At 38.3% G+C, this 15,051-nt stretch overlaps 1 protein-coding gene across 3 annotated transcripts in view; it reads right to left on the reverse strand.

The window, feature by feature from the left end:
- Positions 1-14,526, reverse strand: part of TPH2 (tryptophan hydroxylase 2) — a 108,080-nt gene extending 93,554 nt beyond the window's left edge. The window contains exons 1-4 of one of the 3 annotated variants that reach the window (XM_040981636.1): positions 14,515-14,526; positions 14,334-14,335; positions 3,497-3,660; positions 417-569 (exon numbers count right to left, since the gene is read on the reverse strand). In XM_040981636.1, the coding sequence (XP_040837570.1) occupies positions 417-569; positions 3,497-3,601 (258 nt within the window). In that variant the 5' untranslated portion in view covers positions 3,602-3,660; positions 14,334-14,335; positions 14,515-14,526. Of the gene's footprint in view, positions 1-416; positions 581-3,489; positions 4,095-14,333; positions 14,336-14,514 lie in introns of those variants that run through there. The other 2 variants (XM_040981626.1, XM_040981645.1) reach the window with 2 other exon arrangements.
- Between the last annotated feature and the right edge of the window lie 525 nt (positions 14,527-15,051).

Consider the following 15,051-nt stretch of genomic DNA (forward strand, 5'->3'; position numbering starts at 1 on the left):
GTGTGTGCATCTCATGAAACACAAGAGATACATTTTAGGACATGGTTACAATTCTTTTAATGAACAAAATCAAGTTGCTTGCTCTTGACATTTAAAGGAATTCTGTTTGCCTGCTTTGGTGTTTGCAGTATTAGACATGTGGCTCACATTTCTGAATTACTGACTTGCTCACCTGGCAACAGCATGCTGAGTTCCTAATGTGCTAAGTCGGCATTAATAAATCACAGCTGATGGGAACCTGCTTATATTTCATTGTTTAATAGACAATCTCCTGGTAGACCCCTGTGAAACTGGTTCCTCTGTGTTTTTCACCATATTATCCCTGCATTGATTCAACAAGGTTTCACAGCCGAGGACAGGTTGGCAGCCAGGTACACAGTCACTTTGAAAGCCACGTGATGGTATTTTACATTCACCTGAAAGAGCCTGAGCGCTTTCACCAAGCCACCAACTTCGTTTTTCAAGGAGAACACCACTGCTGTCTTGCCGCTTTCAGTAGCACTTTCGCCTTTGCTGCTGCCTTTGCTGCCTTTCTTGTCATCACTTTTGCCAGAGGTAGCTTTATTTAGCTTCAAGAAGGCAGACACACACAAAAAAATGTGTTAATTTGGATTTCAAAATTTTTCCATAATTAGATTTTCTCCCCAGATATTCCATTCATAGGCCAGAAGTCCAATCAATCATAGCAACTCAAGGTGAAGGTTACATCTCACATATGTCTTTCAATAACAGATATTGATCTAATTTACAACAGATGCTATTGTCCACGGATCAGAGATATCACATAGTGGTTGGAGTTAAGAAGGAAATCAGATTTGCTTCACTTTCTGTTTCACTTCCAGAAAATCTGACCATCATTAAGTAAAATACATCATGTATCCTACCTTTCTAGGATTGTCCTACAGCCTGAAATCCAACCTTTTAGTATAGCTGAATCAAATGAAGAATATTTTCACTACCAAACATAACAAAAATAAATCAATAACAATATATTTCAACAACACTAGTTTTGGTTTTCTCTTTAAAAAGTTCATTTCTGTGCTGGATCGGTGAACCCCTGGGACATGGGATCCACTAGGGGTCAGTTCACCTGGTCCAGGTCCTTGGACCTGCCTATGAATGAAAAAGGTGAAGCAGTGGATGCAGACCCTGATGCACATGGAGAATACGGCAACCCATGGGATACCATAAGAGAAGAAGGAGAACTGAACAAATTGGACAACTACCCCAGCAAAACGATGACAGTAAAATTCTGGGTGAATGGAGACTTGAGGTCAAAACTGTCAGCCAGTGTACACAGGGAAGGCTGCCTCACCCTTGGATCAGTGAAACTGACAGCATTTCAGAAGCATCCGAACTACCTGGTCAGAACACTCCGAACACTCACAAGAGCAGGACCCTGGATTGGTACCAGGCGGCAATTCCCTGTCCCTGGTACTGGGACTTTCGGGAGACTGGGTGTGTCTTCCCCCTTTTTCTCTCCTCTTCCCCCCCCCAAGATAAGAAACAGAAAAATTTGGAGACAATGATTTCACCCACTTTTCCCTAACCCTTGATCCTTCCCACCCTGATCAACCATGTAGTCATCATCCAAAATTTTTTAAATTTTAAAGTTTTTTCTTTAATTTGAAGTGTTTATTTATCTCTGAAATATGTTAGGACTAACACTAAAACTGATACATTTACTTCACGCCATTGGATTCATGTTGTCCATAAGCACTGTCCTTGTGAATCCACCTGCAGAAATTCAGTCCAGAGGAGTGAATTTAGCAAAAGCCATCTGTGTCAGGAGCTGTTATCTGAAAAATGGTCATTAAAATTCAACCACAAATAAGGGGGAAAAAATGGCTCTCTGTCTGAGAAAGATGAACACTTCACAAGTCATTCAATATCTTATCATGCACAACTAAATAATGACTATTGGTCTAAAGATAGAAATGACAGATTCCAGAAACATGGATCACAATGTCTGAAGTGCAAAAATTTTTTTAAAAGCTGGAACTTTTTATTTGGCAATGCAAAATTATGATGATCTGCTTTGCCTTCATTATATGCAAATTTAGACTTGGGCAAATAGAGAACCATCTCCCTAGCAAGTGGTGATCTGATACAATCACATCAATCTATAGCATCTTCATGAAACTGTCAAATGTGCACTTGTGATTTGCTATTGTCTTTGCTCTACTAGCTATATTTTTAAATGTTATTATTCCCCCAGTTACTACATTCTTATACATATATATATGTATGTATATTGAAACAGGTATCTTATTATTTATGACCTAGGGGAGAGACAACACTTATGCAGAAATTGACATTTGCCAATATGGTTTAGTCATTAGATCCTTCAGTGTCTTAGTGCTTGCAACATCTGCCTCTTCCTCACCATATAACACTAATCTCAGACATTGAAGCAGCATATATTTTTGAAAGGGTAATACATTAGCCATAACTGAGTTTCCTTTGTTTTCCTCCTCAAATTCATTATGGCTGCAAAATTTCTCAATGCAGTGTCTCAGCCAAGCATTCACAGTACCTAAACATAAAATCTACTTACATTTTTTACCTCACCTTTGCAAATTGATTTAACAGTTCCACAGAAGTTGCTGTGATTACTTTTTAACATTTTAAACAGTAACAATGTCAGTATAACAGAACCCTCTGGTACATATTTGGAGCTATAATATTGAAACAGATTTTTCTATGCTTTAAACCAAATGAATTAGTTGATAAATTCCGATATGGTGGTAATGAGAGTAACATTTCCTATTTGTAATTACTGGGGGGAACCTGAACACACTTTACTTTGTTGCCATTTTTTCTTAGATCCTACGGCTATTACCTCAATTCAGTATTTAAAATCTTTTCTAAAGTTTGTCAATATTTCAAATATAAAACTCCCTTAAACACTGAAGAGTGGCATAGCGCTTTCATTAATTTACCAATTAAACTAAAAAAGGGAGAGATACAGAGTAATGAGGCATGCAGGAAAACCTTTGAAAAGAGCTCTATCTGTTTGATTCCAATAATCTAATCTTATAGCCAATAAATGTTAGACATGTGTTAAAGATCAGTCACTGTAGACAGGCGGGGATGTTCAAGGCACAACGATCTTACAAAAATCCCAGGAACCTTTTTAATTCTTTCAGTTCATCCCTCCTCAAGATAAATCCACTGTCAAAATCTACACTTTAGCTGCTGTTGTTGTTGGGGATGTAGGGCATACAACCTCTTGTTCCATCTGGGAGTTTTCAATCTCCTATTTACAAACTTTAAAGAAGGGGTGTTTAGTACTTAGCTATTAGTACACCTGCTTGCCTTTATAGAGACAGAAGGAAGACAGGAAGCAGACAGGAGCTTAACAGACTACAGAGATGATCAAGGAGGAGAAGTTGAGATGTGCATGCTTACTCCGCATCAGGTGTTCACATGGTGAAGCTAAGATGGTCACCACCCTAGAAAACACTCCAGAGGGTGCCAGGTACTCAGTACTCACTGCGAAGTTGCCCAGTAGTTGATGTTCTTCAGGCACTGCTGAATCCAGCGACAGCCCTCTCCTAGCCCAGTATTTACTGGAAAACATCATCATTGCGGGCTGCATGGATTCCAATGTAATTTTCTTTCTCTGCCGCAGGGGGGACTAGAGAGGCAGTAGACGTGCTGGTGGAGGAGAGAGAGGGAGAGACGCACAATCAACTGTCTGCTCGGGGTGCTGTCCAGAACCCGGGTGCTGAACAGCAATGCGAATCCTCCGCTCCCTGGCTCCTTTATATGAGTGACTAGAGACTGATGGAAAGCTGATTAGAAAGAAACTCATTTCTTGTTGCCGATGGCCACAGTTAGATTACAGGCCTGAAGCCAGAGGTTATCTGTCCTCACGGTGCAATTTGTTTCATAGCTGGAGTTGCTGTTAGGGCGAGGGTGGCTGGAGGGTGTAGTGAAGAACAATGCATAGGGGATATTATTTATACAAGTCAACATCTGTCCCCAGTGTTAGCTGTCAACTCTCAAGCCTACTATCAGCAAGTTCATCTCAGTATGTCAGTTACTGTGAATTCAAAGAGCTTTCACTTTCTTTCCAAAATTAGGAAAATAATTTAAGGATCAGCACTGCTGAATCTTAAAGCTACATTGCGTTAGCAAGGTTGTTTTTTTTTTTTTTTTTGGCCTAATGCATTTATGTGTGAGTGTGTCTGCATATGGTGATGGTTTTCATAAAAGGTACTTCTTCCTAATCTCATGGTGCCTCTAAGCAACTGCACAGCAAAGAAAATGTGATTCTCTGATTTAACCACGTATGAATGGAGTTCAAATACTAACTCTAGAAAAATCTAAATGCCTATACATGTCATTTCTTTGATATGCTGCATGCTATAGAATTTTTCCCATTTCTAACTAGATAAAATTCCTCAATTCATCAGGCATAGATCAAGCAATACTCTTACTTTTCAAAATTCAGAAAGTCATAAAACCATGACACCAGAAAATGTTACAAGTCTCCCAATGAATGGAAAATTTTTGAGCAAGTTGCTTGTTTGACTGAAAAACTACACAAAATCTGATACTGACATTGTTTGTCTATATAGAATACAAAATGAAAATATTTCAAAACACGTAGTCCTGGTGCAATCACTCAGTAGCTAAATCCTTACCTTTCAGGTGCCAGGATCCCATGTAGGCACCGATTTATATCCTGGCTGCTCCACTTCCCATCTAGCTCCTTGCCTGGGAAAGCTGCAGAAGACAGCCCAAAGTCTTGAAACCTGCACATGTGTGGAGACCTGAGAGAAGCCCCTGGCTCCTGGCTTCACATCAACTCAGCTTTGGCCATTGCAGCCATTTGGAAAGTGAACCAGCAGATTGAAGATCATTCTCTCTGCCTGTAATTGTTTCCGTAAATCTGATCTTTATTTCCAACAGCTGTAATGAATAAACCCCAAAAACATTCAAAACATAGTGGGTAGACTAAATAGGGCTAGATTTTAATTATTTCTGGAGTCTTGATGAACATGATTACTATTTGATCTAATTCTGGAAATCTTTTGGCTGCACTGTCTCTAAAGATAAACTGATTAGCTAATAGGAAATAAAATTTTAAAAAGCTGATTCCACAACATGATAGTTAATATTACTGATTGCTTAGTATTTGCCATCTTTTACTTTCTACACACTTTGTAGGTCATGAAATCATTCAACACCATCACAACGCCACTTAGAACTCATTCTGTTATTTCTGCTTTATATGTGGAGAAACTGAAGGACACGGAATTTAGGTAACTTTCTAAAAATTCATACAACCAAAGAGTTGTCAAAGTAGGAATTTTCTAAAAAAAAAAAATTTGTTTTGAAAGAAGGAAAAGATGGAGAGCAATCAGCCCAAAGGGGAAAGAGGGGAAGGAGGGAGGGAGGAGGGAAGGAGAGAATACGATCTTCCACGTACTGGTTTGCTCCCAAAATGCCACAGTCACGGCTGGTCCAGGTTAAAGCCAAGTACTGCATCCTGGTTTCCCACAAGGGAGACATTGGCCCAGAACTTGGGCTAAATTGCTATCTCCCTTTGCCTATTTATGGATGATAAATGAAGTGACAACCAGGGCTTGAACTGTACTCAGATATGGGATGTCAGCACAGTTTACACTGCACTAGCACCACAACACTCATTTCTAAAACAGGACTAAAATTCAGGAATCTGGCTCAAAAGCCCATCTTCTCAACCATTACTTCATGTCAATTCTTGAGTATTTTAAACATAGAAAACTGTATTTACAAAAGTATGCACCACATACCACACCTAGATTATTTCAGCTACAATGTGCTTTGGGAAGCAGGGCAATTCAAATATTTGTCAAGCACTCCCTTTGCATTAGGCATTGAAACTAAATTCCGTAAATACAAAGATGAAGGAGATACAGTGCCTGCCTTCCAGGAGACCAAAGTCCAGTTAAAAGAAACACACATGCAAAAATAATAACAAATAAAATAGTTTGGGGTTCTCTATAGTAAACACAGAGAACAGAAGAGACAGAGTAAACACATGCTGCCTTAGGGGATCAGAAGGGTTGACCAGGCTGAGCTGCGTGTGCTGAATCATCAAAAGTAAGTTGGTGTTTGTCCATCAGAAGGGCTTAAGAAATGGTAAGATGATTCCAGTTACAAGGGACAATGTCAGAAAACACACAGAGAGTTACGGTTGCTCAATGATGATGAAGTGCAGGTTTGGGACAAGAGATGAAAATGAGATTAAGGCAACAGCTTTAAAGATGTAACTCAAAGAACCAGTGATGTGAAGGGTAACATCTGTAGGACAATGCCCAGGCATCAATGTGAGATAGGAAGCAAGGGATGTAAAAGTCATTTATTTATGATATTAAAAGTATAACTACTGTTACTCCTCCCAAGAATATAAACCCTGTTAGAAGAAATTAAGGGTTCACTGTCTCTATTAAGTAATACAAAAACTATGTAAGCTGGAAAACAGGAACAACAACAACACAGTAGGTGCTTCAAAGAAGACAAAATAGTAATTAGAAACTTCACAGACAGCAGAAAGTTGAACTTGTCACTATCAATCAAGAATACCAAAATGCAACTCAAGATATGCTACAGAATCTCCCCAAAGCTTAAGTAGCTGTGGAATCCATTGAATGTCATTTCAAAACTTATAGTAATCAAAACATATTAGTAAATGAAATAGAATTGAGAGTCTAGAAATAAACCTTTACGTCTATAGTCAACTAATTTCCAACAATATGACAAGGTAATTCAATAATCATGTTATTCTCGGGCCCGGCACGGTGGCGCAAGTGGTTAAGGTCCTTGCCTTGCACGCCAGGGGTCCCATATGGGCACTGGTTCTAATCCCGGCTGCCCCGCTTCCCTCCCAGCTCCCTGCCTGTGGCCCGGGAAAGCAGTCGAGGACGGCCCAAAGCTTTGGGAACCTGCACCCGCGTGGGAGACCCAGAAGAGGCTCCTGGCTTCGCATTGGCGTAGTATCGGCCCGTTGCGCTCACTTGGGGAGTGAATCATCGGGCGGAAGATCTTCCTCTCTGTCTCTCCTCTCTGTATATCCGCCTTTCCAATTAAAAAATAATAAAAATAAATATTTTTTTAAAATAATCATGTTATTCTTGCTGGAAAGAATGTCATATACGTAAGAGGTAAACTAGAGGCAAACCTTATGAAGTGGGTTAAGCCCATCACTTGTGATACTCATCTCCCACACCGGAGTGCCAATTCATGTCCTAGCTATTGTGCTTTGCATTCAGCCTCCTGCTAATGTAGCCTAGGAGGTTTCCCATGTAGGAGACACTTCAAATTCCAGACTTCTCGTTTAGACTTGACCCAGTTGGTTCTGTTGTGGTATTTGAGAAGTGAGACAGCAAGTCGAACATCAATCTCTCGTTCCTCCTCCTTTTCCCTTGCCTTCCTTTGCCTTTTCTATTTCCTTCCTTTACCTTATTTTATCTTTTCTTCCCTCCCCTTCCATTCCTTCATCTTATCTCCTCTCCTCTGTTTGTCACAGATAAAAATAAGCACTTTTAAAACAGCAAAAACTACGAAACTCTTGGAAGAAAACAAAGAAGCAATCTCTGTGATTTTAAATTGGACATGACACCAAAAGCACAAGTCATCTAGGAAAATAAACAAATAGGATTCACATACATTAAAAAAGAAAACTTTGTTCTTAAAAAAATGCCATCAAGAAAGTGACAAACAGTTCACATAACAGGAGAAAGTATTTTTGAATCATGTGTCATATAGGAGACAGTATTCAAAATAAAAGATTTTTTACAACTCAACAATTGAAAGAGAAATAGACTAATATTTAAGAGGGCAAAGGACCTGAAAAGACATTTCTCCAAAGACAAAGCCAATAAGCCATCTTTTCAAGATGTTCTGTATCACTGAGGATATCACTAGAGAAATACAAATCTCTCTCTCTCTCTCTCTCTCTCTCTCACACACACACACACACACACACACAAATAAGATACCACTCCAGACAAAGAAGTCTAAAATGCAAAAAGATAAGCAATATGACAAGTGGTGGTAAGAAGGAAACTATTTTGATCCCTCCCTCAAACATTACCAATGGTACTGGAAAATGCTGCTCTGGAGAGCTGGCTGGTAGTTCCTAAAAATATGAAGCATAAAGTTTCCATTTATCACAATGTTGTCACTCTTAGCTACACGGCAAAATGATATAGTCACTTCTGAAAACCCATTTGGCAGTTCCTCAGCTACTGTATGACTCAGAAATTTCACTCCTAGTTAAACACACAAGAAAAGTGTAAACATACATCTATGCAAAAATTACCCATTGGATGGTCATAGCAACATTATTCCCAAGAACAAAGTGTATATGACTCAGTATCTGATGTAAGTCACTGTATATAAAGTCAAATATTATCTGGAAATATGAAAACTGCTAACACATATTATATATAAATGTAAATACATTATGCTTGGCACTGTGGCACAGCTCATTAAGCTGCTATTTGACTACTTTCTGTATTGAAGCACCTGCTTGAGTCCTGGCTGCTCTGCTTTCAATCCAGCTCCCTACTAACACATCAGAGAAATCAGAAGATGATGATCCAAATATTTGGAACCCTTGCATTCATGTGGAACACCTGAATAGAACTCCTGGCTTCTGGCTTCAGCCTGGCCCAGCCCTGGGTGTTGTGGAAATTTTGTAAACAAGGATGGAAGATGTGCTTTCGTCCCTCTTTCAAATAAATATATAAACATCAAGCCAAGTGGAAAAAAAAAAACAGCCACAAAGTATTACATAATACATAATGGTGCTTATATGAAATATCTGAATTTTTAAAGAATTAAAGAATAAGAGAGACAGAAAATGGGTTCATGGTTATCAGGAGCTAGAACAAAGAAGGAAGAAGGACGGTTGCAAATGGATACAGGTTTCTTTAGATGATTACAATGCTCCGAAATTAACATCTGATGAAGATGCAAGCTCTGTGAGCAAACTAAAAACAAATGAACAACAACAACAACAAAACACCAAACTATGAGCACTGAAGGAGCAAATTTTGTGATAGGTAAATTCTATTTCAATCATGCTGGTTTTCTTTAAGCAGTTGAATCCAATATGGTTTTTCCCAATTTTACAAAGCCAAACCACCTTCCCTTCTCCCAAATAACAGTGCAGGGTACTCTCTGGAACAGATAAAACAAAAATCCTCTGAACTTACAATCATCAGGCACAACTAAGAACATGGACAGGACTCTGGAAAGAGAATTATGCACTGCATGCAGGGGCTCCCAAGTTGCAGAAGGCTAACACTCAGGCCACTAGACGAAGGGGAAAACTTTATTTTGTAGAATCTGATAAGGTGGGAGGAAAGACCCAAAACAACACTTAAAGCTAACATTAACACTTGGAAAACTCAACAAAAGAATGCAGCCAGATGACCGTATAGAACTGCCCAAGATTGACAAACCCAAACTTAAGCATTTGGTATAACATGTGGATAAATAAAGCTGGCAAATGAAAAAAAAAAAAATTGGAAAGATTTAATTCTCAAAGCAAAACAAAAATTAGACCTGAGGAGAAACATGTTTTAGCTGAGAACTGCATTTACAAAATCATAATACAAGTACTGAATATTGACCCAATCAACATCAATTATTTTGGAGCATGGGAAGATTGGAAGGGATTGGTACAAATAGTAAGGACTGAGAGGAGGGAATAAAGAGCTGAATCCCTGTCTTCCAAAATGGGAAGATAACAATGTCTAAAGCCAAAATTCAGCAGCAGTAATACACATATATTACAGAGTGACATGAAAATAAATACCAAAGAATCAGTGGAAAGTTGAAAACCTTCATTGGGAAGGAATTAGAGGATGTGGCAAAAAGAAAAGAACATCTGTTATAACGATAAATCTTATGGAAACCATATATGCATATGATACTGCTTACAAAAATAAAACTTTAAACTGTAGCACATAGAAATAGGACATTGGATTTTAGTACAACTGTGTTTAAATCTTATCTTCACTACTTGCAGAACTGTGCTTACAGAAGACACATTATTTTACATTTCTCAACTTCCCTTTCTTTAATAGCAGGATGGTAATACCTATCACTTAGAGGGTCGTTATGTTGATTAAATTAAAGGCAAAGTGCTTAACATGGTGGCTGGCAGATATTGGATGCTCAAAATGTTAGTTACCTTACTATGGTTCATTGATTCTGAAGCCAGAGGGAACAAACATTAAGCACTGGTTTGGAATCTCTGGCAGAATTGAAGAGATTTAATGAGACCATTGTCCTCCTAATCATGATAAATGAGAAACCAGCAGTGACAGGTGAGCCAACGGAATCAGGAAGTGTGAAATACAGTAGGCAGGCATATAGTGAGGTCTCATCAGAGAAACTAAATTCAAATCCAAGGCATTATAGGTGCAACAGGGCCATGTGACAGTGAATGGCCAAGGTGACAAACAACAAATGAAACAGGGTCTCCTAGAATTAGGCCAAGTTTCATATTAAAGATATTGGTGTATTTTCAACATAGGAATTTGCTGTCATTAAAGATGGTAGGGAAAATCTAAGCAATACTAACCAAACCCTATTCCTCTTGGAAAATGAAATCTTGAGAAGCTATAGACTACATGGACAAAATAAATGGAAATGGTGAAATACACTAAGAAAATCAAGATGATGAAGCAACAGTCCAACCTCTCCTGCTAATTTCCATTTTGCAGGTAAAATGATCAGAAACAGGGATCATTTCCTTTCTTGCATAGTATATCCAATTTTCACATTACCATTTATTGAAAAGATTTCTACAATCAGCATTAATAGCGTCTTTGTCTAAGTTATCAGCTGGCTGTAGATGTGGTTTGACTTGCAGACTCTTGACTGATACACTACGTGTTCATCTCTGTCAATACCACAGTGTTTGAACTACTGTTGATTTGCAGTGTTTTTAAATCAGGCTTTTTTGTTTTTTGGTTTTTTTTTTTTTTTTTTTTTTTTTTTTTGCTTACTTGGGGTCTTTCCACACAATTTTTAGTGGTGCTTTTTCTCGTTCTGTGAAACAATGTCATTGGAAATTTGATATGGATTATACTAATCTGTACATCACTTTGAGTAGTCTGCACATTTTAATGATTTAGATTTTTTTCAGCATAAACAAAGTGGGCTTCTCTCCTTTTGGTTCTCTTCTATTTGTTTCACCAATGTTTTATGATTTTAATTGGAGAGATCTTTCACCTCTTTGCTTAAATTTACTTCAAGGTATTTTTTGCTTTTTGTGGTTATTGGAAATAGGATTGCTTCCTTCGTTTTTTCTTTTTTTTCCGGCTAAGTCACTGTTAATTTAGAATAGCACTACTGATTTTTGTAGGTTCACTCCGTAAACTGCAACTTTGCTGAATTCATTTATTCCAGTAATATTTTGTGTGGTCTTTGGGGCTGTCTAAATATAAGATCATGTCATCCTCAATCATAACTTGATTTCCTCTTTTCCAAATAGGTTGCCCTTTCTTTGCCTTGCCTATTTGTTCTGGCTAAGGATCTTGTGTTTTTGTTTTTAATGAAAAAAATAAAAGTCTTCACAAAGGAAGAATAGATAGGAAGATAAAGATCAACTGAAAGAAAATTAAACTTTAAAAGATGGATGGTAATTTTTGTTGCAATCTGTGAGGTAATGGCTCAGATGAAACCGGATGCCTGTTTATACTTACAATTATCGCTATGAATGGGAAAGAACGCAAATGGAGCCTGTCCCAAGATGTGTCTGAAGGACAGAATGTTTTGAGAGGAAAAAATCTATCACACATCCCAGAATTTAAAAAGATGACCTTTTTATTGAAGACTTTTCTACATACTCATCCTAAAATTGTTCTGTGCCTCAATTGTTGACATATGCCTCGTTGGAATTATAATCCAGGTTGGACTATCCTAAAATCTGACAAGTTCAGTAAAAATTATGCTTCAACACTATAAACTGATAAATACAAAAATGAAAATAGACACGAGACAGCTTAATAGTACCCTATAGCCATTTTAAGGTATATAGCAGCCAATTGTGTATAAATGTTGCTGATGTTACATTGTGACTTTTAATTGGTCCTGATAATATTCTGCCAGCTCTGCCTTCAGACCAGAGATGGGCTCCCTAAGAAACTGTTGAATTTATCTGAACAATAAGATGCTGGACTCTATGCTTGGCATATGCTTGCAATGAAAGAATCTTGACTGAATTTGACCTGTAATACAGCAACAAGGTGGAGGAATCTACCATGAGCGGAGGGTATGGGGAGGACTTGGGGGAAATCCCAGAGCCTATGAAACTGTGTCATAAAATGAAATGTAATAATAATTTTAAAAAGACATTAATGAACATTGTTTATAACGTGAAAAAAAAAGATGACCTTCTTAGATATAGCAGTATCTATTTGGTTGTCATCACATAAGGAGAGCACCTACAATATTTCATTCTCCCAAGTAACATTTTAAGCATTTTATATGCATTCCATTCACTCCTTCCAATTGGCACATACAGTATTTTCATCTGCAAGTGAGAAAGCAAAGACTGAGGATATGCCAAAACACTACGTCAGCCAGATCCCGAGTCTACTTTCCAAACTCGCATTCTTATGAACAAAACAGTTTAACCCTTTCACTTCACATTTCTGAGTTCTGTTGGAATTTTCTAGTACAAACAACCCAATCTGTTTGCCTGAATTTTGTTTTTACATTTGCTACCCAGAACTTACAGGATAAATTGTATGTAATTTATAAGAATATAAAACACCTTATAAGATGTGCCAAGCATCTCTACCCTGATCTGAAATATAACTCATTGAGGAAACAAGTGCCTAAAGCAAACTGTACTATTTGTTCAGAAGATCACCCACATTCGTGTTCACAAAGATATGAAACGTAATTGTGATCAATTAGTTTTACATCAGGGATAGTAAATAAGGAAAAAGACAAGGCAAATAAAACATCTTGGGTTTTAAAAACAAGATTAACAACTTGACTCTGTTCTTGTCAATCTATGGTAATTCTAAGTCCTTAAGAAAAGCTTAGGATAGGGCCCGGCGCGGTGGCGCTAGTGGTTAAAGGTCTTCACCTTGCACGCCCGGGATCCCATATGGGTGCCGGTTCTAATCCCGGCAGCCCCACTTCCCTTCCAGCTCCCTGCCTGTGGCCTGGGAAAGCAGTCGAGGACGGCCCAAAGCTTTGGGACCCTGCACCCACGTGGGAGACCCGGAAGAGTCTCCTGGCTTCGGATCGGCATAGCATCGGCCCGTTGTGCTCACTTGGGGAGTGAATCATCGGGCGGAAGATCTTCCTCTCTGTCTCTCCTCTCTGTATATCCGCCTTTCCAATGAAAAAATAATAAAAATAAATCTTTAAAAAAAAAAAAAAAAGAAAAGCTTAGGATAGATACTAAAATATGAGGGAATCCAGTCAAGTCTAAGTCCAACGTTTATAAGGCTCCAAGCCCTCTACTGAACAAATTCTCACTCTTTTAAGTTTACCTTTTCAAGGTAACTCTGCACTTTAGAGTGTCATAGAAACATGAAAAACTCAGCAACAAAAGACACATGAAAAATATCACAAAATCAAGAGACAAGTAGAAATGGGGATTCCTGTGGTACACGAATCTTCCACACACAAGTGCTTTGCTTGTGTGGTCATGTCAAGCACAGTTCAGTTACGGTCCATTCAATCAAGGGGAATGAATTAGGAAAAAAGACATTGTACCTTGTCTGAGTGATGGCTCCAGCAGTCGCTGAGGTTCCTTACCGTGGAAGAGGCATTCCTCCCGAAACTCAAACCACATCATGTCTAAGTTGTTTCTGAAGTCCTTCCCACACCGGAAATGTCAATGAAAAGAATTCTTTCCCACCCCACTTTGACCAGTCAATAACCCTTTGGCCCAGTTCATACAATACAAAGTTTAAAGGAGAGTTGGGAAAACAGCATTTTAACAGGATGTGAGGGAAACTACTGAGAACTGTAACACTGGATTTCTCATTTGGAAGTCCACTAGCCTTTATATTAAATTCTGAAAAACTACTAACCTAAAGAGAAAATTTGTCCTAAAGGTAGGTAGAATTTTAACTTAAATTGAGCTGGTTAGCAAACTTAGTTTTTAGACCTCTTTATACTCTGACCCAGACATAACAATTTAACTTGGACTTTGTCCTTTCTGGGCTGAAAGCTGGGCAGATTAGGAGCATCTGTATGTTTTAACATTTGTTCTAGTATGAGCACAAAAAAATAAAAATACCCAAACAATTTCACCCTGAAAATCTTTGTAATACCTATGTGGGTGAAATGAGAACTACTAATGAATCTTGAGTTAACCAGTACATTCTACTTATTGAACCCAACCCAGCCAATAAAAAGCACACAGCCAAGAGGTCTCCGGGTGCACACTCCATACCAGCTTTCACAGTGGTGACTGCAGCACCCAATGTAATTGCTAAGCATTCCCAGGTCCCTCCTGTGGCTCCTCAACTGGACTTTATGACCCATAACACATCTGTAAGATCGGTAATTCATCACAACAAACAGCAAAGCAGGCCTATTTTCATTCTTAAAACTATGCACGAACACTGGATCTTACACCTCCAGAGTGTGGTGCTAGAAACATCTATCACTTTACTGTCTCAGCCTAAGTTTCTGAGGCTAAAGTCTTTGTAATTAAAAAAGCTGAACCAGACTGTTCACTGATTACAAGTAAACTAAATGGATTATGTTCTTTTCACTCTATAAGGAGCAATACACAGATATATTGAGGAAGAAAAGCATATTTAATTGCTTATTCTCTATTATTCTACCATTCCAATTTTATCATCAATGAATGAATTAAGTTAAGCAAATATGAAATGCTTGGTAAGACTTCTGATGATAATCATTGAGTTCACAAATTAATTTCTCATGTGTTCAAAGAGGTGGAATATCCAGCAAGTGGGATATCCATCTCCTCCAATCTTTGCCTCTAAGGGTTACACACTGCTGTTCCCTGTCAATTCAAACAGCCTAAATAAACATTTACTG

Source organism: Ochotona curzoniae, unplaced genomic scaffold (assembly GCF_017591425.1).
Source record: "Ochotona curzoniae isolate NIBS_2020 unplaced genomic scaffold, NIBS_Ocur_1.0 contig_1014, whole genome shotgun sequence".
In the NCBI taxonomy this organism is placed as follows: Eukaryota; Metazoa; Chordata; class Mammalia; order Lagomorpha; family Ochotonidae; genus Ochotona; species Ochotona curzoniae.